This window comes from Lolium perenne, chromosome 3, assembly GCF_019359855.2.
Source record: "Lolium perenne isolate Kyuss_39 chromosome 3, Kyuss_2.0, whole genome shotgun sequence".
Classification (NCBI taxonomy): Eukaryota; Viridiplantae; Streptophyta; class Magnoliopsida; order Poales; family Poaceae; genus Lolium; species Lolium perenne.
The window spans coordinates 1,711,072-1,738,389 of record NC_067246.2 but is presented as its reverse complement, the minus strand read 5'-3'; the positions used below and the strand labels follow the sequence as shown (position 1 = coordinate 1,738,389).

Below are 27,318 nucleotides of genomic sequence, written 5' to 3'. Positions count from 1 at the left end.
TCACACATTAAATCTTTTTCGCTTACTCCATGTGTTAAGTGTAATTGATGAGTTATGCATATATATATGTGTCCGCAGGTTTCACTATATCCTGCTAGTCATTGAACCCGACACCGGAGTAGTAGAAGTCATGGACTCGAAGAGTAAACCCCTTGAGGCGTGGGGGGACATGGCTGATATCCTCCAGAAGGCTTGGACATGGTTCGCGAACAAGTCTCCGGGTTTACGGAATAAAGAGCTTCGAATAAAACCTGTACGGGTAAGTACTACTAGCTAGGTCGCGCATCTCTTTGATTCTAGTTTCAATACCATTATTATCATCCTTGATTATTATTTTGATTGAACTTTGTTCTCGTAAAGTGCTTGAGGCAAGAGGACGGGAATAATTTATGCGGGTTCTACGTTTGCGAGTTCATTCGCCAGAATACCCACCATATGACCAAAATTTTGGAACAACTTGATGTACGTAAACAACATTCATAACTTTATTTTATCACCTTGTGTTTCATTCACATACACATATATATATACTGACCACCGTACCTTCTTGAAATTATTAGATCCAACGGTTGCGGGACGGTCTTCTAGCAACCGAGCGTGTACGGGCAATTCAAGAAGAACTGGCGGGATTCTTACTTGAGCAAGTTATAGCTCCAGACGGAGAACACTATGTGCCCGACATCCAACATTGAATAGAAATTATTTTGAAAGTTGATGTAGACATATATATATGCATGAACGTGTGTCACTTCGATCGATATATGTAATATAATGGTTTCCTATATATATGTGTCTGCATTATATTATAACGTGTTTCGAATGGAGGCAGAGTCTGCCGTGGCAGCGTTTTAGTGTAAATTTCCTGCCGCGGCAGAATCTGCCGCGGTAGCGTTTTAGTGCAATTCCCTGCCGCGGCAGGGAAGGGCACCAAAACCCTGCCGTGGCACAACCCTTTTGCACCGGTTCGTATTACGAACCGGTGCAAAAGGTCCTCCGCCGGGCGCTCCACAGAGGGACACGTGGCCCTTTTGCACCGGTTCGTATTACGAACCGGTGCAAAAGGTCCTCCGCCGGGCGCTCCACAGATGGCCACGTGGTGCCCCCTTTAGCACCGGTTCGTAACTGAACCGGTGCAAAAGGGGGGGGCCTTTTGCACCGGATTGTTTGCACCGGTTCACAATCCGGTGCATATGGCCCTAATGAACCGGTGCAAAAGAACAGTTTTCTACTAGTGTGTTATCTTCCGGTGCGCGTACCTTGGTGCGGAATCCGGGTCCCGTCGTCGACCCGGATATTCTCTGGTGGAGGTCGCGTGGGCCACGGTCGTTTCAGAGGGAGCCGGCGCCGCAGGAGGTGGTAGCTCAGCGTATTAGAGAGGAGGACGAGCACGTTCGCCGGTACCTGTATGCGTTAGACACCAGGTATTCGGGTGGATGGTCAGTTATGCAGGGATCTCACATTAGCTATGATCATGTTGTTGTTCCGTGGCTTTGGGTGTTCAGCCGGCGCGGCTCAGAACCCGGTCGGCGCCGTTGAGAGGTTCTAGTGATGTATTAGGGTTAAATAAAAAAGGAGCTATATGTGTAACTCAGATCTTTGATTATGTATTCAGCATTATCCTTAATTAGTACCTACATATATGTGTAACTCTAATATTTGATCATGTATTGAGCATTATTCTTAATTACTGCTTCGTTCTGTTTATAGCATTAGAATAACTTGTAAGTCTTTGCAGAAACTATGGAACGGGACCTAGAAAAAGAATACATCGTCGAGGAGATTATCCATGATGATGACGATATCACCTCTCTTTACCTAAACCAATCCGGCGAGGGAGACGAGCGAACCCGTGGAGATCGCTCCGGTGAGGGAGATGAGCAAGACCACCGTGGAGATCGCTCCGGTGAGGGAGAAGGTGACGACTCCGAGGGAGAAGCTCACGGCGCCGAGGTGTATATATATTAATTAACCAAGCCTCCAGATTTTTGCATATACATATATTAACGTTGTTTCTTCTTTTAGACCTACCGATCAACAAACTCTACTGGCAGAACTAAACGAGGCGCGGCCAGAAAGATGGAAGACCATGAAAGGTGCACCATCATGGAAATCGCTGTAGATAGCGAACCGATTTCTCCCAAGGCTCACGCAAAAAAGTTTGTAAGTCAATGCGGAGTTATTGTTAGGGACACCATCCCGATCACCACTCAAGAATGGAAGAAACCTGCAAAGGGGGACGAAGGAGCTACTTATGTCGACACGAGATCTAAAAATCTGATGTTTAGGAAGCTCCTGGTAAATTTCATCTTACCGGAGCCAGCTGACTCTGATAGTGAGAATGACAGGCCAGACCCTGAGGATCCCGAGCTGAATAGCGTACATCGAAGAGTCAAGAAGTGGGCTCTTAAGAAGATGGCAGTACAGTTCAACGACTACAAGAAGAAATTGGACAACTTCTTTGTCAAGAAAAAGAAGACTCCGGATTTCAATGGCCCCTATGAGAAGATAAAAGACCACTGGGAGGAATTTGTGAAGTACAAGACATCGGAGAGGTCAAAGACAAGGTCAGAGACCAATAAGAAAAATGCTGCTAATAAGATGTACTTCCATACCATGGGGCGAGGAGGCTACAAGGCTGGCTGGCCTAAGTGAGAGAAATGGGAGAACGACCTAATTGAAAAGGGGATCCAGCCAGAGGTACGGAAATGGAACCAGCGGTCAAGGGATTGGTTTTACGCGCACGGGGGCACGTTGAACGCACAAGGGAACTGTGTATATACACCAAGAGATAAGAAAAACCCACTTCCCATCGAAGCCTTTAGAAATGTTGCAAAGGAAGTTGAAGAGGGGAAGTTCCGTCCCGAAAGAGAGAAGGACCAGCTCGCACGCGCCCTTGGGAATCCTGAACACCTAGGACGAACACGAACCATACCAGGTGGCAAGCCGTGGTGTATTGGGTTTCCTGCAGAAACGAAGAAATATCCCGATAGAAGTCGTCAGAGGCAAAAGGATGTGGTTCAAGAATGCGTTGCTAAGCTAGAGGAGCAAGTGAGGCAGATAATGTCAGGCTCAGTCACCCAACCTCAAGCTAATCCGCAGATAGAAGAAGCTGCATTCGATGCTACCGGCCAGGGATCTCAGCGGAAGAGCAGTGTGGCTTCCACGGAGCTGCTGGGTGATGATGCAGATGTGGATCCGCAGATGGCTCCTCGCTACCCTGTGGATCCGCCGATGGTTCCTCCCTCCCCTGTGGATCCGCAGATGGCTCCTCGCTACCCTGTGGATTATATCACAGAGTCGACACCTTGTGAGCTACATTTCAAAATGATGGGCTACTTAACGCTCAAGGCGGCGATCGGCTATGTCTTACCGCCAGTACCTGATCAAAGATACCACTTCAAACCGGTTCCACATGGCTACGCTGTTGCCGGGGTGGATCAAGTTATGGATGGGTATGGGCCGCTGAGGCTTGACCACCCTGCCGGTGAAGGGGATTTTCTAGAGCTGGGAGAAGCCAAGAACACTACAGTTCTATGGCGAAAGGAATTCATTGTGATTCCGGGTTGGAAGGCGCCAACAAGGTCTCCACCGAGCCAGCATTCTCCACCGATGCAGCCGTCTCCAGTGCGTCAGCCTTCTCCGCCGGCGCGTGAGCCTTCTCCGCCGCCGCAGCCCACCACTCAGTCTAACAGCAAAAAGCGGACCGCTCCGGCAATGAGTCGTACCCGATCACCGAAACGCAAACAAGAGCCCCTCCCAAGAGTGCATAAGGTTCCTCCCAAGAGACCTTATGACTATACAAATGAGGAAAATGACAGGATCGCAAAGGAACAGCACATGAAATCCATGTTTGGCAAGAAAAAGCCCCAGCCTGAGCCCGAGCCGCCTATATCGAAGGAAAAAAAAGTTGAAATTGCTGAAGTCCCTTCATCAACCTGAGCCAAGTTTTTCATCGAACTATGACCGGTCTATTCGCAAGTCAAATGTGGTAGCAAAAGAGCGGTGGGAAAAAAGTAAGGAAGAAGGTAAACCAGTTCCCGAGCTTGGAACCCAGAAAACCTCGTGCCCCCCGCTCCAAGTGTATCCCGATGTCCTACAGTGCCTTGATCCGATGATGATAAAACTATACAAAGATGAGGCAGATGCGGCCGGTATGAGTATTCCTGAGTACTTAAGCCGCTTCGAATTCATGATCACGGGTGATGTCCAAATAGCATACCAGTACAAGTACGGGCAACCTCTTGTCAGAGCTGAGGAGTTGCCTCAACTATCAACACAACTGCGAAGACTGCATAATTGGTACTTGGATGCATGTAAGGACGGTCAGAACTGGATCATGGTGGCAATCAAAGATGAGCACTACGGGCGAACTGACGTGATGAACATCGAATTTTGTGAATTATTTCAGTTATTCAATCAAGACGCCCTCGACAAATCTCTGTTGAGTGCCTACTGTCTGTAAGTATTATTTATGTAAATAAGTCTCTACCGCGTGGCTCGTCCATTGCATGCATATAACTATACTCTCACTATATTATGCAGAATGAAGATCCGTGAATGCCGCAAGGGGCAAATCTATGATCTTGGGTTCATTGACCCATATACCGTGAATGGGTATACTGTCGACAACTCTCCCAAGGACACGGAGAATAACTTGGTATATGCCTTAAGGAAAAACTCATACAAAAGGGCAATAATATTTCCTTACAACTTCGCGTGAGTGTTACTGTCTTCACACATTAAATCTTTTTCGCTTACTCCATGTGTTAAGTGTAATTGATGAGTTATGCATATATATATGTGTCCGCAGGTTTCACTATATCCTGCTAGTCATTGAACCCGACACCGGAGTAGTAGAAGTCATGGACTCGAAGAGTAAACCCCTTGAGGCGTGGGGGGACATGGCTGATATCCTCCAGAAGGCTTGGTAACGGTTCGCCAACAAGACTCCGGGTTTACGGAATAAAGAGCTTTGAATAAAACATGTACCGGTAAGTACTACTAGCTAGGTCGCGCATCTCTTTAATTCTAGTTTCAATACCATTATTATCATCCTTGATTATTATTTTGATTGAACTTTGTTCTCGTAAAGTGCTTGAGGCAAGAGGACGGGAATAATTTATGCGGGTTCTACGTTTGCGAGTTCATTCGCCAGAATACCCACCATGTGACCAAAATTTTGGAACAACTTGATGTACGTAAACAACATTCATGACTTTATTTTATCACGTTGTGTTTCATTCACATACACATATATATATACTGACCACCGTACCTTCTTGAAATTATTAGATCCAACGGTTGCGGGACGGTCTTCTAGCAACCGAGCGTGTACGAGCAATTCAAGAAGAACTGGCGGGATTCTTACTTGAGCAAGGAAGAAGGGAAAGTTGATGTAGACATATATATATGCATGAACGTGTTTCGATATATGTAATACAATGGTTTCCTATATATATATATGTCTGCATTATAACGTGTTTCGAATGGAGGCAGAGTCTGCCGCGGCAGCGTTTTAATGTAAATTTTCTGCCGCGGCAGTGTTTTAGTGCAATTCCCTGCCGCGGCAGAGTCTGCCGCGGAAGGGAAGGGCACCAAAACCCTGCCGCGGCACAACCCTTTAGCACCGGTTCGTATTACGAACCGGTGCTTAGGTCCTCCGCCGGGCGCTCCACAGCGGGCCACGTGGTGCCCCCTTTAGCACCGGTTCGTAACTGAACCGGTGCAAAAGGGGGGGGGGGGCTTTTGCATCGGATCGTTTGCACCGGTTCGCAATCCGGTGCATATGGCCTTTTCGAACCGGTGCAAAAGGCCTTGTTTCTACTAGTGTGATGACGAGTGTTCAAACTTGATGGAGGACATCTTCGAATTGTAGCTTGTCTCGGATAATAGATCGTGTTTCTTCCGTCTTCGTGGAACTGATGCGAGTCGCCGAACGCCGACATCGCTGAAGTCAATCGACAATCGGGTCGATGCAGCCTGTAATGAATCCCAGGTTGATCATGATGACGCTCGTGACGAAGACTGAATTAACTGTGTAGAAGTTGTCCGTGATACAATTGTCTTCATTATTCAATGTTTCTTCGAATAGGTGATTCTACACACACAAAAATAAAAACAATACCAAGTGGAGAAAATTTGATGGCATAATAAAACTCGCGGGAGAAAGCAATCAATTGGAAGAATAGCACCTGTTTTTTCCTTTTAGAGAACATAATTATGCGGTGCTGACCCCGAGTGTTGGGTGCGGCGAAAGTAAATAATAATATACTCTGGGCAGAAAAACACTTAGCTTATTATGTGCGATGAAGCCATTGCGAAAGGAGGTCATGCAGCGGACTGAAATTATGTGGCGGAATAGATCGACGCGACGGAGTCTCATTGCATTTAGCCAAGTCGTTGAAGAAGAAGAAGCCCCCGAGTATCGGCCTGATGGTATCAACCAATTGGTTGATGGCAATATCGATTTATCCGGAGTAGATGGTGCTGTCGACTTCCGCTAGAAAACTCGATGAAGTTGTCGAATCCCGATGGTATATCAGGCCGGCGTCATATAGTTGCAGTCGATAATTCTAAGGTGAAACCATTGAAAATGACATCATTGAATGTGAAGCTATTGAAGATTCAGTCATTAAAGATGAACCATGGAAGATGACTCCACTAAAGATTAAGCCATTGAAAATGAATCCACTGAAGATTAAGCCATTAAAAATTATCCATAGAAGAAGAATCCACCGAAGATTAAGCATCGAAAATAAAATCAGGAAGTGCATCGGTAATATTATGTAAGATGAATCCAGTGATAACCATATAAGAAGAATCCACTGACCCGGAAGTACATCGGGTAGTATTATATACCATAGATGATAAATCCACGAACCCGAAGAAGCTAGATCCACTGACCCGATGAAGATAAATTCACTGACCCGAAGAAAATAAATCCACTGACCCGAAGAAAATAAATCAAGTAATAATCATAGAAACTGAACCCACTGACCCGGAAGTGCATCGGGTCAGTATTATATAACCATAGAAGATAAATTTACTAATAACTTCTTTTCGATCGATGTAGTAGTGCTTGGCCTCATCGCATAAGTACGGAGCTTCTTCCGATATTATAGTTGCAGCCGAAATAAATGATCATGCCGAAATAACCAACAAATTCTCGTGTAGCAGAAGGATTTACTCGTGCAAAGATGAATTAAAGAAAAATATTAGTATCCAAGACTAGTTATTGTTGAATATTCTAATGAGGGAGTAAGATGCATGTGTATGCTCACGCACTTGATAGTCAAGTCCTTAAATACTCAATCGACTGGGTTATTGCATATAAAGATTAAAATACGTAGAAAGAACGAGTTACCGATAGGTTCATGAATTTATGATCATTGTTGAAGTTTGGTCCGGCGATGCGGTCAATGTACTGGGCCGTAACGTCAGATGAGGTCGACGGAATCGCATCGATGAAGTCATGCGGCACATACCCGAGTAATCGAGTGTATTTGCGGTAACGATGTAATGGCGCAGCCCCGAGTGTCGGGTATGGCGAAAGTAAATAAATAATTAACTCTTGAAAAAGGGACACTTAGCTTTATTATTGGATGCAGCGGAGTCGACGTGGAAGTAGGTCGTCCGGCAGACGGAGTCGACGAAGTGGACGCAGCCGATGCAGCGGAGCCGTGCGGTGTTTAGCCGAAAATATTCGACATGGTGGAAGTAGTCGGCATGGAGGAGAGAATCGTCGAGTTCGCGGCGGGCGAGCCCCCGGGCAAGGCGAGTGCGTGTTGTCGGGTTCACAGCGGGCGAGCCCCCGAGCAAAGTTAGTGCGCGATGTCGAGTTCGCGGCGGGCGAGCCCCCGAGCAAGTGACTGCACACGGCGAAGTAATCGGAGCTTGTTCCGATCTGAAGTTGTATTGGAGCGCGGAAATCTGCGCGCAAATAACAGCACAAACCGAAAAAATATTTGGCCAAATAAATTTTACTAATAGTAATTAATTGGAAATATAGCACCTGATGATCTTTTTGTCGGATGATGAAATCATGACGGTATGTCCGAACGGGATGATTCCATGAATGCAAATCCGCGAAAGTGTCCGGTTGAGTTTATCGGCGTGAAGTAGTAATTGAGGAAAACAAAACCTAGCTGTGCTCTTTCTCGGGACTTGATCTTTTTCCTTCTTCGTGGAAATTGTTAAGAAATCTGGTTGCTTGCATCCTTGATGCTTGAGGCGACGCGTACTGTCGGGTATAACTTCGGTTGTCCGTGACCTTAATTTTTCCGAAAAGCGCGCCAGCTCTTGCGTACTCGCCTTTTTTTCGATTGACCGCTGCCGCAAGTTGCCGATGAACCGGCCAGATGAGATCTTGGCGATTGTTGATGACGAACTCAATGGATCACGCCCGAATAACGAAATCCAGTCATCGCGTTTCCCACAGACTGCGCCAATTGACGAGGGATCACCTCGCCAATGCCAACAGATTGTAGACTTGGGTTTCAGGAAAGAGCAACGATGGAGATTCTGGGAGCGAGATTGGGTACACGATATACCCAGCTTCGGGTCCCCTCGGTGGAGGATCCCTACGTGATGCTAGCAATCTAGTATATGATCACAAGTATATTTACAGGGGGCCACCGTAGGCGGGACTATGTTGTCTATCTTGTCTATCTTCCCTTTTTTTCTATATGGGTGCCCCGGCTGGCTTTATATATGCAACCAGCCTAGGGTTTTACAAGAGTCCTAGTCGACTACTTCTTCGGGTTGTCTTCTTGGGCCTTCTCCATATTAGGCCGAGCCGGATATGGTAATAATGGGTACCCGAAAGGTATGCACATGACAAGTATACTAGCTTGTATGTGATTTAATTAGTTCATCCAATAGGGATTTGGAGATTTTGATGAGAAGAGAAGAGAGAACAATAGCACATTACCCGAGGTTTGGTTTATATGAAGCTGGTAAGGTGGCAACATAATAGAACTGGCAACATAATAGAACTATGTTTGTTGCTTCCTGCCTGCCAATGAACATCAAACACTAACACCTACGACAAGTTTCTCATCCATCATTTCTTCTCCCACTCCTCCTGCTCCTTCATCGTCGACATCATCTTCTTCTTCTTCTTAATTTGTGACCATCCCAATTAGTGTACTTATCCTTATCACGAAGCATATAAATATACTCCCGTGTCCGTCCGTTCGTCCGTGTCTCCTTCAATCTGTCACGTCCTTATTCTTAATGCTCTTTACTGTAACCTTCAGTGCGTGAGTGATTGGGCAGGGCGCTCACAAGAATGGATTGACATTGCGCGCCGAACAAAAGCCGAAGACACAAACGACTTTTTTTCTTCTTCCTTGTGATCGCTATATCCTAATTAATTATTGTGTACTTATAACCAAGCATATAAATATACTAGCTGCCTAGATAGTATCTAGTGTGAAGACCATTCAAAAGGTAGGAATAGAGAGAGGACAGAATATACCATACAAGGTTTGTTTCGGAAACTAGTAGGTGAGCTCCGGAGCACACACGCTCATGGATCAAAAAAAAAAAACTCCATTCTTTGAAAAAATTCCAATAAAATCACACATACACATGATTAAGTATTACGTAGGTGTAGACTTTAAGTTTGGTGTAAAAATATGTATTCTTGGCTCATGTGTATGTTACTACCTACACGTTGCGTTGCGCGTGTAACTTGTAAATGCATGCATGCATGAAGAGATGATAGACCTGGTTAGTACACTGCATCTGCATGCTTTGTCTCCTCTCCAGGGTGGCTTAGCTGGCCGGGTATGGAAAGCTCTAAGGATCTTCGAAAGGTCCTAAGATCGAAAGCGGACAACGACATTTGAATGGATTACAGACTAAACCATATTATCACAACGAACGTGCTCGGGCCCTTAATTACTGGTGATGACGAAGCTCCTTAATTTGTTTTTACATTAGCTAGGCAGCTAGTTTTTTTTTTTTCCCGAAAGAGCTAGAAGCTCTGAATTAAAGGATCCGAGCATTACAGAAAAGCCCCCTAAAAAATACACCTTGGGAATCTACGCCATCATCCTCCGGCACCGGCCGTTGATGCGGGCAGATTGCCGCCGCCGGACCTCCACACTGCAGGAACCAAATAGTATTTTCCACTCGAGCAGCTGAGAAGCCATCAAGGCATTAATTTCTTGTACTTTTGTGTGAGGCGATTTGGAGCTTGAAATCCAGTGAGCGTGAAATTTTGAAAAAAATAAAAAATTATAACTAAAAATAATTCCACATGTATATATAGATGTATTTTACAAATTTGTAATATTTCATTAGGAGATACGTTAACATATGAGCTACGTAAAAAAGAGAAATTTGTCGATTTTTAATAGCAAACAGTGCATGTACTTTTTGCTATTTTTTAGATCCACATATTTGTCTTTTTTTGTATCCATATAAAACGACATGTATTACATGAAAAATTATAGGTACATAGATCAGATCCATGTATACATGTAAAAAAATCAGAATTTTTTGACTCGTCAAAAATTTATTTTTGAATTTTTCAAAAATATGGCCTCACTGGAGCCCGGGATTCAAAAGCCATTTTCGCTTGTACTAGCATTAATTTCTTGTACTAGTTGTAGTATGTAGTGGCTAACTAGATGGTCATGCATGGATCGGAAGAACAAGATTGATATATTTTCACCACAAAGATAACAAGGCCCCTAAAGCTAGCTAGCTAACACTAGTAGAAAACGGACCTTTAGTCCCGGTTGAGAAGGCTCTTTAGTCCCGGTTTTGCAACCAGGACGGCGAAATCGGGACTAAAGGTCCCCCCCTTTAGTCCCAGTTGCGTTACAAATCGGGACTAAAGGCCCTCCACGTGGGCTGCGGACGCGTGCCGGGGCGGAGGACCTTTAATCCCGGTTTGTAACACCAACCAGGACTAAAGGTCTCCAGGTGTATTTTTTCAGCGATTTTTTTTTTCAAATTTTTTTTTCCAAAAAAAAATTTCTTTTCAGAATTTCTTGTATTTCAGTTATTTGACCAATTTAGTCTCTAACTTACACTACCCTTAATCTCTAGTCAAATTACTTACCCGTGATCAAATTTTCCAATCGGTCACCCATCCTCAAACTACTCTAGCACTAGCAGCCTTAACTTCTAAGTTTCATTCCATCCCGCTTCTAAGTCCTTTGCACACACGTTATTGATATTAGTATCATATCAATCATATTAACCTATTGTTCACGATGTCACACTTCTTTATTGTTTGAATTCGAAATAATTATTTGAAATAAACAAAAGTAACAAAGTAATAGTAATCTAGATTAAATAAATAAAAATATATTTTTATATTTTTTATATTTTTTTTGCAAAACCTAAAATCTGAAAAATTTCATATTTACCCTTGGCAGTTTGAGAATCTAAAAATTGGCAAACCGGGCATAGCCGGGTGAAATCGGATGTAACTTTTCGAGTAGTACGATTTTGATATATTAAACATTTTTTTCGAGTTCGTATGCAACAGTTATTGCCATTTTACCGAAACATACAGTTTTTTTTGCAAAATAAGTCGAAATTCATGTTTGTTAATTTTGCTAACAACTAGATGATATAAACATTGGACACCTCGAAGGATTTTATTTTTTGAAATTTTTATCATTTTCTTTTGTATTTTACAAAGCTAAAAAGGCGATCCACTCGGGGGGGGGGGGGAGTGGGGTGTGTGTGTGGATCGAAAAAACCCAGAAAATCTATCTTTAGTCCCGGTTGGCGGCCGCACCTTGGCGCAGCCCTTTAGTCTAGGTTAGTGCCCTTTAGTCTCGGTTGATGTCTCCAACCGAAACTAAAGGTACCGTTCGAACCAGGACTAAAACCGTGCGGCGTCCTAGCCGTTTGAAACTGGGACTAATGTGATCATTAGTCCCGGTTCAAAACGCAGCCGGGACTAATGCTTCGGGCAGCTCCGAACAAAAGACCCGTTCTCTACTACTGTAGCACAACAAACATATATAGACACGCAGACTATATATATACAACCTTACATGCACACTCACTCCTTCCCGAAATATAATTCACACTCATATACTACTAATCATCTGATAGTACACCATATCATGTAATCCACATATTATTGAACAAATTTTTAGTCAAAGTAAATCTTCAAAAGCGTGTGCGCTTTATATTTCTGGACGGAGAGGGAGTACGTACCCACTCAATAGGGAGATTTGATGTGCGCTCCAGGCCTATAATTTCTAACACCCGGTGTTTGTTAATCTCTACTCTCAGCTATCCATACCACTCCTTCGTTTAGATATGTAAGAAGTTTTCCATAGCTTTCAATCAACGGCTTTGACTGCGATTTTCACTTATAATGTACCTAAAAATAGTAAGATATATAACATCTAAAAATTAGTAAGAACGTATAAGATGTAAAAGACTTTTGCAAGACATGTACAATAATATAAATTCTTGCATGTCCAATCGATTCATATATTTTGGCATATGCTACTCACTACGGGAAATCGTCAAGGTGCCGACGGCTAAATTATGTGCCGACGGCAATTTGTCGGGGCCGTCGGCACAGACCTGATTCCCGCCAGCCAGCCAGCGTGGCCGTCGGCACAGTGGAGGTTGTGCCGACGGCTGCCCTCGGCACATTTCCGGCAGTTGGCGTAGAGTCTTAGTGTGCCGACGGTGGCCGTCGGCGCCAATATCCCCGTCGGCACAATCGCTGACGCGTCGTAGCTGTGCCAACAGCCTGGCCGTCGGCACAACTATATTTTTTTCCGCACATTTTCTCCCGCCATGCTTTCCCGCCCTTTCTCTCCCGCCGTTTTTCTCCCGCCATGCTTTCCCGCCCTTTCTCTCCCGCCCTTTTTCTCCCGCCCATTCTCTCCCGCCGGCTTTTCCCGCCGTTTCAGCCCTCGCCTCCCTACATATAGCCATGTCTCGGGCAGTTCTCCTCCAACACCACCAGCAACAGTTCTCCTCCAACACCACCACCGAAGCCTCTCTGCTCCGCTGCCGTTGAGATGGCTCCTCATCGCCGTAGCAACACGGGCTTCATCGGCGTTCGCTTCCGGCATGGGGGCCATTTCGCGGCTGAAATCACCATCAATGGAGTGTGTGTGTGGCTAGGCACCTTCTACACCAAGCAGGAGGCTGCCTGCGCATACGATGCTGCGGCGTGGAGGTTTGCCCGGCCGCGCCACCAAATGAACTTTCCGGAGGTCAGGTCTCTGACGGAAGCCGAGAGTCTCACTCCTGAGCAGCAACTTCGCTCAGAGGGTGATGCGCGGCGCTACCGCCAAGGGCAGCGGCGGATTGCCATCGCCGAGGTGGACGAGCGGTTCATGGCGCAGTGGTGCAGAGACCATCTAGAAGACGTGGCAACCATGCGCGCATTCTGGAAGGAGAAGCAGGCGGAGAGGAGAGCAAAGAGGGCGGGAAAGCGGCAGAGGAGGGCCGACATTGAAGCGGAGTACGCCAAAGGAGAGGCGTCGACACTCGACCCTAATGATGACCGGTGGGTGGACATCGTGTCAACTACCGCTTCAGAGGACACCGCTAGCGATAAGGAATATTTCGACGACTGATTAGTATGTGTATGTCTAGTAATTTCAGTGTGGTGAGTTCGGGTGTCTATCTAATATGTGTCTAGCTCATCGTGAGTCGATCGAGTGTTCACTGTTTTGTTCGTGTGTGGGTCTAGTTCTTCAAGTGTTTTGGTTCGTGTGTGGGTCTAGTTCTTCAAGTGTTTTGGTTCATGTGTGGGTCTAGTTCTTGAGTGTATCGTTCTTGTGTGTCTAGTTCTTTAATATGTTTGTGATCCTTATTTAATAAATTATGTGTGGTTTTCTATCGGTCTCGCGTGTTTCGAAGCCTTGGGAGCAAATGGGATGATCCTTGTCACCACATGCCCCTATAAGCCAACCAAGCTGAAATGGAGGCATAAGTCCACCGGGGAGCCACCGCTGGTGCCCGGTCAAAGGGGTAAACAACGCGGTCAACGGAATTAGGGTTTCGCTGGAAACCGAGCCTCGGAGGGTGGGAATGCCCCCAAAACCTGTGTGTGTCCACATGGTGTGTACACTAGTGTGGTGGGGTGTTGCTGTATCCAATGTTGAACCCCCGGGTGCATCCGGCTACACGCACATGCGCTGACGGCACTTAGGCATGTTCTGGACTTATAGGGGGAACTCTCGGGAGGGGCTAACCGGATGGAACCTTGGGAGCAAATGGGATGATCCTTGTCACCACATACCCCTATGACCCAACCAAGCTCAAATGGAGGCATAAGTCCACCGGGGAGCCGCAGCTGGTGCCCGGTCAACGGGGTAGACCGTGCGGTCAACGGAATTAGGGTTTCGATGGAAACCGAGCCTCGGAGGGTGGGAATGCCCCCAAAACATGTGTGTGTCCACATGGTGTGTACACTAGTGTGGTGGGGTGTTGCTGTATCCAATGTTGAACCCCCGGGTGCGTCCGGCTACACGCACATGCGCTGACGGCACTTAGGCAAGTTCTGGACTTATAGGAGGAACTCTCGGGAGGGGCTAACCGGAGGGAACCTTGGGAGCAAATGGGATGATCCTTGTCACCACATACCCCTATGACCCAACCAAGCTCAAATGGAGGCATAAGTCCACCAGGGAGCCGCCGCTGGTGCCCGGTCAAAGGGGTAGACCGTGCGGTCAACGGAATTAGGGTTTCGCTGGAAACCGAGCCTTGGAGGGTGGAAATGCCCCCAAAACCTATGTGTGTCCACATGGTGTGTACACTAGTGTGGTGGGGTGTTGTTGGATCCAATGTTGAACCCCCGGGTGCGTCCGGCTACACGCACATGCGCTGACGGCACTTAAGCATGTTCTGGACTTATAGGGGGAACTCTCGGGAGGGGCTAACCGGGGGGAACCTTGGGAGCAAATGGGACGATCCTTGTCACCACATGCCCCTATGACCCAACCAAGCTGAAATGGAGGCATACGTCCACCGGGGAGCCGCCGCTGGTGTCTGGTCAAAGGGGTAGACCGCGCGGTCAACGAAAATAGGGTTTTGCTGGAAACCGAGCCTCGGAGGGTGGGAATGCCCCCAAAACCTGTGTGTGTCCACCTGGTGTGTACACCAGTGTGGTGGGGTGTTGTTGGATCCAATGTTGAACCCCCGGGTGCGGCCAGCTACGCACACATGCGCTGACGGCACTTAGGCATGTTCTTGAATTATATGGGGAACTCTCGGGAGGGGCTAACCGGAGGGAACCTTGGGAGCAAATGGGATGATCCTTGTCACCACATGCCCCTATGACCCAACCAAGCTGAAATGGAGGCATAAGTCCTCCGGGGAGCCGCCGCTGGTGCCCGGTCAAAGGGGTAGACCGCGCGGTTAACGGAATTAGGGTTTCGCTGGAAACCGAGCCTCGGAGGGTGGAAATGCCCCCAAAACCTGTATGTGTCCACATGGTGTGTACACTAGTGTGGTGGGGTGTTGTTGGATCCAATGTTGAACCCCCGGGTGCGTCCGGCTACACGCACATGCGCTAACGGCACTTAGGCATGTTCTGGACTTATAGGGGGAACTCTCGGGAGGGGCTAACCGGAGGGAACCTTGGGAGCAAATGGGATGATCCTTGTCACCACATGCCCCTATAAGCCAACCAAGCTCAAATGGAGGCATAAGTCCACCGGGGAGCCGCCGCTGGTGCCCGATCAAAGGGGTAGACCGCGCGGTCAACGGAATTATGGTTTCGCTGGAAACCGAGCCTCGGAGGGTGGGAATGCCCCCAAAACCTGTGTGTGTCCACATGGTGTGTACACTAGTGTGGTGGGGTGTTGTTGGATCCAATGTTGAACCCCCGGGTGCATCCGGCTACACGCACATGCGCTGACGGCACTTAGGCATGTTCTGGACTTATAGGGGGAACTCTCGGGAGGGGCTAACCGGAGGGAACCTTGGGAGAAAATGGGATGAACCTTGTCACCACATGCCCCTCTGACCCAACCAAGCTCAAATGGAGGCATAAGTCCACCGGGGAGCCGCCGCTGGTGCCCGGTCAAAGGGGTAGACCACGCGGTCAAAGGAATTAGGGTTTCGCTGGAAACCGAGCCTCGGAGGGAGGGAATGCCCCCAAAACCTGTGTTATTTTACTGATCTTGTTATTAGATAATTATTGTGCTGAAATTTGAAAAATAAGAAAAACATGTCTGTGCCGAGTGGCGATGTCGGCGGCCGTATAGAAGCGCGTCAAGATCCGGGGTCGTCACGCCGGGGTGCTCACGACGGGGCCTATTTCACAATATTAAGAATAATTCACAATATTAAAACAAATTCACATTTGCATTCCTATTTCCATTATTAAACAAATTCATTTCTATTAGAACTATTTCTTTTTCTCTTTCACATTTCCATTTCTTTTTCTATTTCTTTTTCCACTCTTTTTCTATTTCTATTCTATTTCACATTTCTTTTTCTACTTCACATTTCCATTCCTTTTTCTACTCTTTTTTTCTATTTCTACTCTATTTCACATTTCTTTTTCCATTTCATATTTCCATTTCGTTTTCTACTATTTTTTCTATTTCACATTTTCTCTTTCTATTCCAATTAATGCAACTAGTAAAAATAGCAAAAAATTTAAACAAATCCTTGCGGCGGCACAGTCCCTATTAAAAAAAATCCTTGTGGCTGTGCCGACGGCATATAGGTTTAGTTATGTCCGGGTCAACCCGGTCAAAACCGCATTCCCCAATAGAACTCAAGCTCCCCGCGCCCGAGCCCGTGCTCCCCGCGCCTCCGCCTCCGTCTCCTCCCTCGCCGTCGTTTCCTCCCTGCCGCCCGAGCCCGCCGCTGCCCTCCTCCTCCCACCAGCAAACTCTCCCGCCGCCCTCCTCCCCCACCCCCCCTCACCGGCAAACTCTCCCGCGCCGCCCTCCTCCCCCCGCCGCCAGCTCCTGCCCCGCCCCCCGGCCGCACCCGCACCATCGCCGTCGCCCTCCCCCGGCCGCCGCCCTCTCCATGGCAGGTATGCACCTCCTCGTCTCTGTTTTTATTTCTTTTTCTGTTTTTACTTTTTTTGCTGTTTTTAGTAGTTGCATTAATTTGAATAGAAAAAGAAAATGTGAAATAGAGTAGAAATAGAAAAAATAGTAGAAAAAGAAATGGAAATATGAAATAGAAAAAGAAATGTAAAATAGAGTAGAAATAGAAAAAAGGAGTAGAAAAAGGAAAGGAAATGTGAAGTAGAAACAGAAATGTGACATAGAGTAGAAATAGAAAAAGAGTAGAAAAAGAAATATAAAAATAAATGGAAATGTGAAATAGAAAAGAAATAGAAAAATAAATAGTTGTAATAGAAATGAATTTGTCTAATAATGGAAATAGGAATGCAAATGTGAATTTGTTTTAATATTGTGAATTATTCTTAATATTGTGAAATAGGCCCGGTCGTGAGCACCCCGGCGTGACGGCCCTGGATCTTGACACGCTTCTATACGGCCGTCGACATCGCCACTCGGTTGTTCGACTACTTCCTCTACAGGCGAGGGTGAGCTAAATTTTCAACTCATTCTCCGCATTTTTTATGTCACTAGATTCAATTTCCACATCAAGTCGCGTAACCTAGGTGTCACTTCCCGTCCGAAAGCGTTACACGGCTAAATATGCATTAATGGTTGGCATATTTTCAACTGTAATGCTTGCGGCATTTACGGGACAGTCGGCGGATCCGTAGATTGAGCACGTTCTCCATGCTCTACCCCGGTCCGAGTCAGGATTTCGGCAGCGCCTCCCAGTTGTTCTCCGGATGCACATCATCTCGACTATTTGCAGAGACGTGTATCGGGAGAGCAGCGGGGAGGTGCTGCCGAAATTCTGTCTCGGCCGTGGTAGAGCATGGAGAACGTACTGAATCTACGGATCCGGTGGCTGCTAGGAGCCCACCTAGTAGAGATGTAGGTTGATGCATGCGTTTTGACCAGTAGAAAATAAAAATATGATGCATTTAATTTCATGCTATTATTTGTTGTTTGTCTCTCAATAAAGCAGAGGATGGCTGATAATGAGTGGATGTACAGTGGCCGTATTAGTGGGACTGAAATGACATATGAGTGGGTATGGAAGAACAATTTATTAGTAAAGGAGTTAGCGTGTGGTTCAAAGGCAGGTGTTCGTCCAACTTGCCCTTGTGCTCGTTGCAAGAGGCGTTATCGTCAGGGAAAAGATGATATGACTAAACACCTTTGGTGGCATGGGTATATGCCTGACTTCGTCACGTGGATCAACTTTGCTCAGTACGAACGTGACAGAGGTGAGGTGATGCGGCAGCGGATCGATGGCAATGAGGACGATGGGATTAGATACTTGCTAGATGATCTCCGCGATGTCGACATGCCAGATTCGCTAGAACCAGAGGATCCACTAGAACCAGAGGAACCACTAGAACCGGAGGAATCGGAGCCAACCGCCAAGGCATTCTTTGATATGATGGCCTCGGCTAAGAGGCCTCTATATGAGGGTGCAAAAATTTCTCAGCTCGATGCCATAGCGCAAGCACTAGCCGACAAGGCCCAGTTCGACAACACCCGAGCATGATTTGAACGTAATCTGCAAACATGTTGCCCGAAGGGCATTGTCTGCCTAAAAGCATGTACGAAGCGAAGAAAATCTTGAGAGCGCTCAGCATGGATTATGTATAGTATGATTGCTGTCCAAAAGCTTGCCTTTTGTTTTGGAAAGAGTTTGCGGATGACAAGTACTGTAGCAAGTGTGCGGCCTCTAGGTATCATGAGGTAGAGGAGGCTGATGGTCAGAAGAGGCAGACAAAAGTTGCCGTGAAGATTCTTCGTTATCTCCCATCACTAGTAGAAAACCCCCCCTTTGGTACAGGTTCCAAAGGGGCTTTGGTACCGGTTTGGCAACCGGTACCAAAGGTTCGGGACTAAAGCCCCCCCCCTTTGGTACCGGTTCCTTACGAACCGGTACTAAAGGTGCCTCCACGTGGGCACAGAGGAGCCCGCGGGGCTGGAGACCTTTGGTACCGGTTTGTAACACGAACCGGTACCAAAGGTGGGGGACGCGGTAGAGAAATTGCACAAATTTCTGCCGCGGCAGAGAATTCAGGGTTTACGGTTTAGGAGGGGTTTAGGGGTATCGGACCGTTTCATCGTACGAGGATCGCGTCGATGCGCCAGAAACGCGTTTGGGTTTAGGTAGTACACGAAGGTCAAGGTGATGCATATCAACTTGGTGCATATATATAACACATGTAATTGCATACGATCGCAAATTAAGTAGTACATGCATGAAGATCGATCTTCATGCATAGTGGTACTCTCCGAGGCATACTATATATTACATGTAGCTCAGTATTACATTGAGGCATACTATGAGTCATAGTGGTAATCTCCGAAATTAGCTATGACGTCCCGAAGGAAAAATCCCGCCAATTCCTCGCCAATTGCTTTGAAGCGGTGCTCGATTGAGAGCGTGTCCCGTTTTCTTGCCAACTGTAAAAGAAAGAGATACGAATGAATACATGAGCTATGTGTATATATATATATATATCAAATCATAATCAAACAATTATGACTGAAACTCAGCACAACTGATGGTAACAAAATAAATTTGTGAATATTGTTTACGTACCTCTTTATTTCTTTGATTATTCATTCTCTCGCTGACAATTGTGTGAATGTTCTCGCAAACGTAGTATCCACATAGATTAGTCCCCAATCGTTGTTTCGCGCATTTCTGTACAAGAATATAATTCAATCAAACAATAATCAAGTATGATAAAGGTGCGTGGACCTAGGTAGTACTACTTACTTTGTTCGCACGCCATATCAGCTTCGGTTTCCATCCACCGGCCGGATCTTCCTGGATGAACGTTTGCCATACGCTGCTCGACAAAGAAAATGCATAAAAAAGTTATTAATTTGTTGATATCAGGAAATTAACGAAAAACCGATAAGAATTAAAATTACTTTTTCAGCATATCAAAAGCCGTCTTGTATAGTATAGGCTCTTTGCTTAGTGAGTCAGAGACTTCAACTTCTCCATCGTGCATTTTAATGACGATAAGAATAAAGTGGAACCTGCGCACGTTTAAATATGCAGTGTCATAGATATAAGTTATCAGTTAAAATTTTAACATCTAGTGAGTAAAATAGAATGTGTTAGAAGACAGTAACACTCACTTGAAGTTGTAAGGCCAAAGTATTATTTTTTTGTCACGTTGCTTCAAAAACCTTAGCAAAGTCTCCGGTGTATCCTTGTTATACATGGGTTCTTCTATGGTTTTTTCATGCATTGTATCCGGTCAATGAACCCAATGTCCGTGATTTCATCCCTTTTGCATTCGAGCTTCTTCGATCTGCAAAATATAGCGCACAAAAGATTAAATTGAGGATAATTGCAGACAATGAATGAGCTGAGGTAAAAACTTCTCAAATTACATAAATAAATCACTTACAGACAATAGCAACTGATGATAGATTTGTCGAGGGCCCGGAGATTGTATAACTGAAAAAGTTCGCAGAAGTCAACGCTCACAGTGTATTCTTGGAAGTAGTGCTCATCCTTAACTCGCACCATGATAGCCTCGATCCCTCTCTTTGTGGCATTACTGTACCATATATGCAAATTACGCATACTTGTTGGTAGCGACCTGACATTCTCGACCAAATCTTTCCCTTGAACAAATTTATATGCTACTTCAGCGATGGGGTAATCGGTTGTGTTTTCTCGAGAACTTTGAACGGCCTTCTCGTCAAACACCTTGAGAGGGGGGACCGATTGAACGGGTTGTTCTCCGAGCTGGGCAACTTGTTTCCCTTTTTTCGCCTGGACCACTGATTGAACGGGTTTTTTCGCCTGCACCATCTCATCATATGACCTTTCAATAGAACGCCTATAGTCAGATGGCGGCGATGGTATAGGGTCATATAGATTCTCAACGGTACGCACAACTTTCACCGGATCTAGTGTCTTCCCAAAAGGTATCTCTGGCACTTTGTTAGCAAAATGGGCTTCCACCTCGGACTTAGAGATTTCGGTGCATTCCTCGATAGTTTTTTCCCAAGGTAACTTCTGAATATGCGGCTATGTTTTCTCCTTTCTAGGTCTCTTCCTAGCCGGCGAACCGTTCCGCTTAACGGGCGCTTTCTTAGTTGGAGGATATCAAGATGGTGGACTCGCGCATGGTGTCCCTCTCAGGTAGGTGTGGACTTTGCTGCTCATGTGGACTGCTACGAGGAGGAGTCGATGGCCTTGGCTGATCATGCGAGGAAAAGCCGATGTATTTCTTGTTCCATAGGGTGAAACTGCGCTTGACATCGCCCATTGTCTTCTCGTCGTCACCTCTAGGAAAATCAAGCTCCATTGTTTCATAACCCGTCACAACGTCATCCACCCCGACATGAGCATAGCTAGCTGGAATGGGCAGATGATGGTGCGTTGCTCCATCTTCATTTGGGTAAACATAGCCGGCCGCCACCTTAATGGACATGTTCCTCATTGGCATATGTAGCTCACAATCTGTCTTCTCCGTGACATAATCCACGGGGTAGCTTGCTCAACATCCTTCAAGATGCGGGGAACCCACGCTGCTTCTTGGCTGAGATGGGGCGGCATCGGCTTGAGGATCTTGTAGAAACAACTGCTGATCAGGTGCCCTCTGCCGACTAGTTGAGTCTATTTGATTTTTCTCAAGCAGCTGCACCTTACGTTCCAATTTCGATAACCGGTCTAAGTCCTGCTTCTTCTTTCTCGAACGGCTTCTATAACTGTCAGCGCACTCCGGCCACGCCTCGTTCATGGTGACACCTGGGAGGGCTCGTATTCGTCCAACGTGTTCAGGATTCCCCAGAGCGAGTGTTAGCTCGTCATTCTCTCTATCGGGAATGTACTCTCCCTTTCTAACTTTTTCTATTGCGTCTACAAGCAGTGCCGTGACTTCTGTAATTTTTTCCTTCCATTTTCCCTTTGTAACGATCTGCCCTGTCTTTGGGTCCAACCCTGCCCCATGCGCGAACAACCAGAACTTGGACCGGTCGGGCCAGTCCCATGTCTGTGGAACGATCCCTGCATCCATCAGTTTAGCTTCAAATGCTTTCCACTTTGGAATGGCAGTATTGTAGCCACCTGACCCCAATTTATGGAAATATTTCTTCTTTGCAGCATTTTTCGTATTTGAGACTGATCGGGACACAGCAGTAGACGATTTCTTATACGCCTAAAATGCGGGCCAGTGCGCTTTTATCTTCACTAGACTTTCAGTGAATAATGGATCTTCATCTTCATATTTGGCCCATAATTTTTTCTTCCAGGTCTAGAATTGTGTGGCCATCTTCTTAAGAGTCCATTCCTTGACTTTCGTCTTCTGGCCTTCCGTCAAGTTTTCCGGTAGGTTGAAGTGTGTCAGTAGACTGTCCCAAAGAAAAAAATAAGAGTATCGTTGACATAACTAGCTTCACCCCCCGCGTTCTTCGGCTTATGCCACTCTACAATGCTGATCGGTACATGGTCCCTAACAAGAACTCCAGCTTGATTTATAAATTTACGGCAGTACTCTTTGGGTTCCACCGGTTCACCACTATCCTTAAATGCGGTGAGGGCTAACCTAGCCTCGCCCGATAGATGTTGCGTCGGGCCTCGTTGCTTTTTATCACATTTGCTCGATGATCCAGAAGGCTAAAAGAAAAATGATTCCTTAATAAGTGCAATACAAATAAATCAATGCATCTACTGATGAACATAGCCTTAATATATAAATACACCTCGCCGGAGTTTGTTAAGGACACTTCGTCGTCTCTTCTTTCGTCAGACTCAAGACCCTCACCGACATCGTTCAGAAATTGTGAGCCGAAATCATCGTCATCTCCATCGGGTTCTGGTCCACGGGCACTCTCATATATCATTTTTTGCACAATGTCTTCTTGCTCCTCATCTCGGATGAAGGGGCCGTCCTCCATAGCTCAATGTCACTACAAAATTTTGTAATGTCAACATACTCACAAACATGATGACTACCAAGTGCTATATATTGAATCATAACAGATTGCTAGATGGATAACAAGCAAGAACATAGTATTGAATGTCCTACACATGATTGCAATGTCCTCCACATAAAACCCTGCAATTTGTTTTTTTGAACAAAATCTGATCAAATTTGAAACTTGTTTTATAGTTGTCTAGATATAGTTGGGAGGCGTGAGCGGAGCGGTGCGGGTGGTGGTGTTAGGGTGGCGGGCTGCTCGCCGGACACGTGGCACGCCAGCGCGCCGGCGCAGTCGCCCGTGATGCAGTGGTCGTGGCCGCTGTCGTCGAAGGCGCACCCGGTCCGCGGCCACACCCTGGCGGCCGCGGTGCCGGGCGGCATGTTGAGCGTCCATGACCTGCCCGGGTCGAGGCGCACGCCGCCGCCCAGCAGCGCGCCTGGCCACACCGTGTAGGAGCATTTGTTGATGACGGTGATGGTGGCAGCGTCAGTGGTGATGGCGACTGTGAGGATGAGGAGGGGCAGGAGCTGGAGGGCACGAGAGGACGCCATCGGACGTCCACAGGATGGCGTCCCACTCGGGCACTCCGTCGAATAGCCTCCGGGCGTCTCACAAGCTGGAGGGCGTCGACGGGCGCGTCCATGACGCCGGCTTCCTCCGCCGCGCTTCCGCCAGTTCCACGGGGGGACGCCTCCCGTGCTCGGCTTCTTCAACAACCAGCCAGGGCCTCCCCTATTCGTCCGCACCGCCGGCGCCTTCCAGGGCTCCACCGTTGCCGCGATGTCCCACGCCCCCGGCGCCACCCTGTGGCGGCGTGTTCAACGGAGCAGTTCTCCATGCGACCGGCGACTGCGAGGATGAGGAGGGGCAGGAGCTGGAGGGCACGAGAGGACGCGCGTCGAACGGCCTCCGGGCGTCTCCCTGGGCGCGCGCCTTAGCTTGACGGCGGAGGGGACAAGGGGAGGAGCGCGAGACTCACCTGCTTGCCGGCGAGTGGGGGGAGCGGCGGCGGCTTGGCGTCGGGGACCTGCGCCGGGGATCTACGCCGGGCGTGGCTGCGGCGACGACGGCGGACTGCGGGGGCGGACTGGGACTGCGGGAATTTGGAGTCGATTTGGTCGATTTGGAGCGGCGGCAGGGAAGAAACCGTGTGCAAGACCTTTGGTACCGGTTTTCTCCAACCAGTACCAAAGGATTTTTCTATTTCTCTTTTGCTATTTATGTTGTTGTTTTTGTTTCTATTTCTGTTTTAAATGTTCATATACACTATATATATGACATATTTGCACGCATTTTCAAATTATGTTCATCCGTAAGCTGGTAAAATACGAAGTCGAATGTAGTTTTGGTGAGCTTTGTACTGCGGTTCTTAATATTTCTAGCCAGGGTTGGCGCGGCGGCACGCTGCGCCCGTGGGAGGAAAAGGGCGGGAAGAAAAGGGCGGGAGGAAAAGGGCGGGAAATAATGGGCGGGAATAAAATTTTATTACGATTGAACTGGAATTAAAGTACATAGCTCAACTGAAAATTAAGATACATGGCCAGATTAAGTCACAATCGGCCAAACTTGTTTTCGAATGTTGGAGTCAGTCATACTCGTGCCTAGCCCTATAAACGTCGCCACTGTAGTCGTCGTAGTCGCCGACTTCGTCGTCGCTGGCATCGGGGTCGCGGTAGTCGAACCTCGGCGGGTGAGCACGCTTGGGCTGGGACTGAGGGTAGCGCAGGCGGGGGCCACGGTAGGCCATGACTCTCTGGAGAGTCCGGCCGCGCCACCACAGCCGACAGCCGGCCTCATTGAAGTTCGAACGAGGCGGGCCGTCCTCCTCGTGCCTGGCAAGCGCACTCTCACGCCGATTGATGAAGAAGCCGTCCCAAGTCGGGCTGTAGTTGATGGGATTCGTAGCATAGAAAACAAAAAATTTCCTACCGCAAGAACGAAAACACAAGTCAAGATCTAATCTAGAAGACGATAGCAACGAGGGGATCACGAGACTAACCCTTGAAGATTTCCAAAGCTTAACGAGATTAGATCTCGTGGTGGATGTAGTCGATCACTTGCCGCTTGCAAAAGCGCGTAGAAGATCTTGACGGTGCCACAATCGGGCAGCACCTCCGTACTCGGTCACACGTACGGTGTTGATGAAGACGACGTCCTCCTCCCCGTTCCAGCGGGCAGCGGAAGTAGTAGATCCTCCTCAGAATCCCGGCAGCACGACGGCGTGGTGACGGTGGTGGTGGAGAACTCCGGCAGGGCTTCGCCTATGCGCTGCGGGAGTATTATGTGGAGGAGGGAACCGCTAGGGTTTCTGGGAGAGGGGGCACTTGGGGGGCTGCGGCCAAGGAGGGCTAGGTGTAGCCGGCCAGCCCCTCCCCTCCCCTCATTATATAGGTGGAAATCCCCAAGAGTTGTAGTCCAAGTCTTCGAATAAGACCCCAACAACAAAACCTCCCAAAAGTGGGAAACCTACTCAAGGAGGGAGTCCTACTCAAGGTGGGACTCCCACTCTTCCTTGAGGGGGGCTGGCCGGCCACCTTTGGGTGGAGTCCACCTTGGACTCCTCCCCTTAGGGTTGGCTGGCCATGCTAGTGGAGTCCCTCCAGGACTCCGCCTTCCATGGTGATTTCTTCCGGACTTTTCTAGAACCTTCTAGAACCTTCCATAAATGCACCGGATCATTTCCAAACATGGAATATGACTTCCTATATATGAATCTTATTCTCCGGACCATTCCGGAACTCCTCGTGATGTCCTGGATCCCATCCGAGACTCCGAACAAAACTTCGAACTCCATTCCATATTCCATATCAACTAATACGACATCAAACCTTAAGTGTGTCACCCTACGGTTCGCGAACTATGTAGACATGGTTGAGACCTCTCTCCGACCAATAACCAATAGCGGGATCTGGAGATCCATAATGGCTCCCACATATTCAACGATGACTTAGTGATCGAATGAACCATACACATACGATACCGATTCCCTTTGTCACGCGATATTTTACTTGTCCGAGATTTGATCATCGGTATCTCTATACCTTGTTCAACCTCGTCTCCTGACAAGTACTCTTTACTCGTACCGTGGTATGTGGTCTCTTATGAACCATTCATATGCTTGCAAGCTAATTAGACGACATTCCACCGAGAGGGCCCAGAGTATATCTATCCGTCATCGGGATGGACAAATCCCACTGTTGATCCATATGCCTCAACTCATACTTTCCGAATACCTAATCCCACCTTTATAACCACCCATTTACGCAGTGGCGTTTGATGTAATCAAAGTACCCTTCCGGCATAAGTGATTTATATGATCTCATGGTCGAAAGGACTAGGTAACTATGTATCGAAAGCTTATAGCAAATGAACTTAATGACGTGATCTTATGCTACGCTTAATTGGGTGTGTCCATTACATCATTCATCAATGACATAACCTTGTTATTAATAATATCCAATGTTCATGATCATGAAACGATGATCATCTATTAATCAACAAGCTAGTTATACAAGAGGCTTACTAGGGACTCCTTGTTGTTCACATAACACACATGTATCAATGTTTCGGTTAATACAATTATAGCATGGTATGTAAACATTTATCATAAACATAAAGATATATAATAACCATTTTATTATTGCCTCTTGGGCATATCTCCAACAGTCTCCCACTTGCACTAGAGTCAATAATCTAGTTTACATTTGAAAAGATATAACACCTTGGCCTTCTTGGTGCTTATCATGTTTTGCTCACGGGAGAGGTTTTAGTCAACGGATCTGACACACTCAGAAACATATGTATTTTGCAATTCATATGCGTCTCAACGCATTACTCATTTTCTAAATGAGTCGGCATTAATCATATATGTTCAATCTTCCGGTGGAACCTTAATTCCGCGGTCTGAAAATGTCACTAATATTGTCATATACAATATAGCTTCAAAGTTCTGACACTATCGGAACTACACCAAGTTCTCAAAGAACTTCTTGACTTAACATCCTTAGTCATTGTCAAAACAATGACATACTCTGCCTTCGTTTGTAAAATCCGTCACAATATATAGAACTCTTCTAAATCTAACATTGTGCTACCTTTTAAACAACACTTAGCCTAATTGAGATTTGAAATTTATTTTTATATGTGACCAAACTAATATCGATGCAACACCTTACAACGATTTGTTTGTCATTACCCCATATAAAATTATATATATCCTTGGTTCTTCTAAAGAACTCAGGGATATTCTTACTGTTGTCCAATGATCATCACATGAATCATTCTGGTATATGCTTCTAACTCTTTAGAGCACAGGACATCTGATTGTGTACATTTTATTCGTGAT

At 46.7% G+C, this 27,318-nt stretch overlaps 1 protein-coding gene and 1 long non-coding RNA gene across 2 annotated transcripts; one reads left to right on the top strand and one right to left on the bottom strand.

Annotated features, from left to right (window-relative positions):
* The first annotated feature begins 200 nt into the window (after positions 1 to 200).
* Positions 201 to 790, top strand: LOC127340612 (uncharacterized). The gene is made up of 3 exons (XR_007874610.1): positions 201 to 259; positions 361 to 462; positions 561 to 790. It is a non-coding gene; the product is annotated as an uncharacterized lncRNA (long non-coding RNA).
* Positions 791 to 23,155: 22,365 nt separating this feature from the next.
* Positions 23,156 to 23,524, bottom strand: LOC127337982 (thaumatin-like protein). Its single transcript, XM_051364287.1, has one exon. The coding sequence runs from the start codon at positions 23,522 to 23,524 to the stop codon at positions 23,156 to 23,158; it is 369 nt and encodes a 122-aa protein (XP_051220247.1).
* Positions 23,525 to 27,318: the final 3,794 nt, after the last annotated feature.

What these genes read in the sequence shown, in the direction of transcription:
- LOC127337982 (XM_051364287.1), bottom strand. Translation starts at nt 23,524, where the DNA reads ATGGCGTCCTCTCGTGCCCTCCAGCTCCTGCCCCTCCTCATCCTCACA.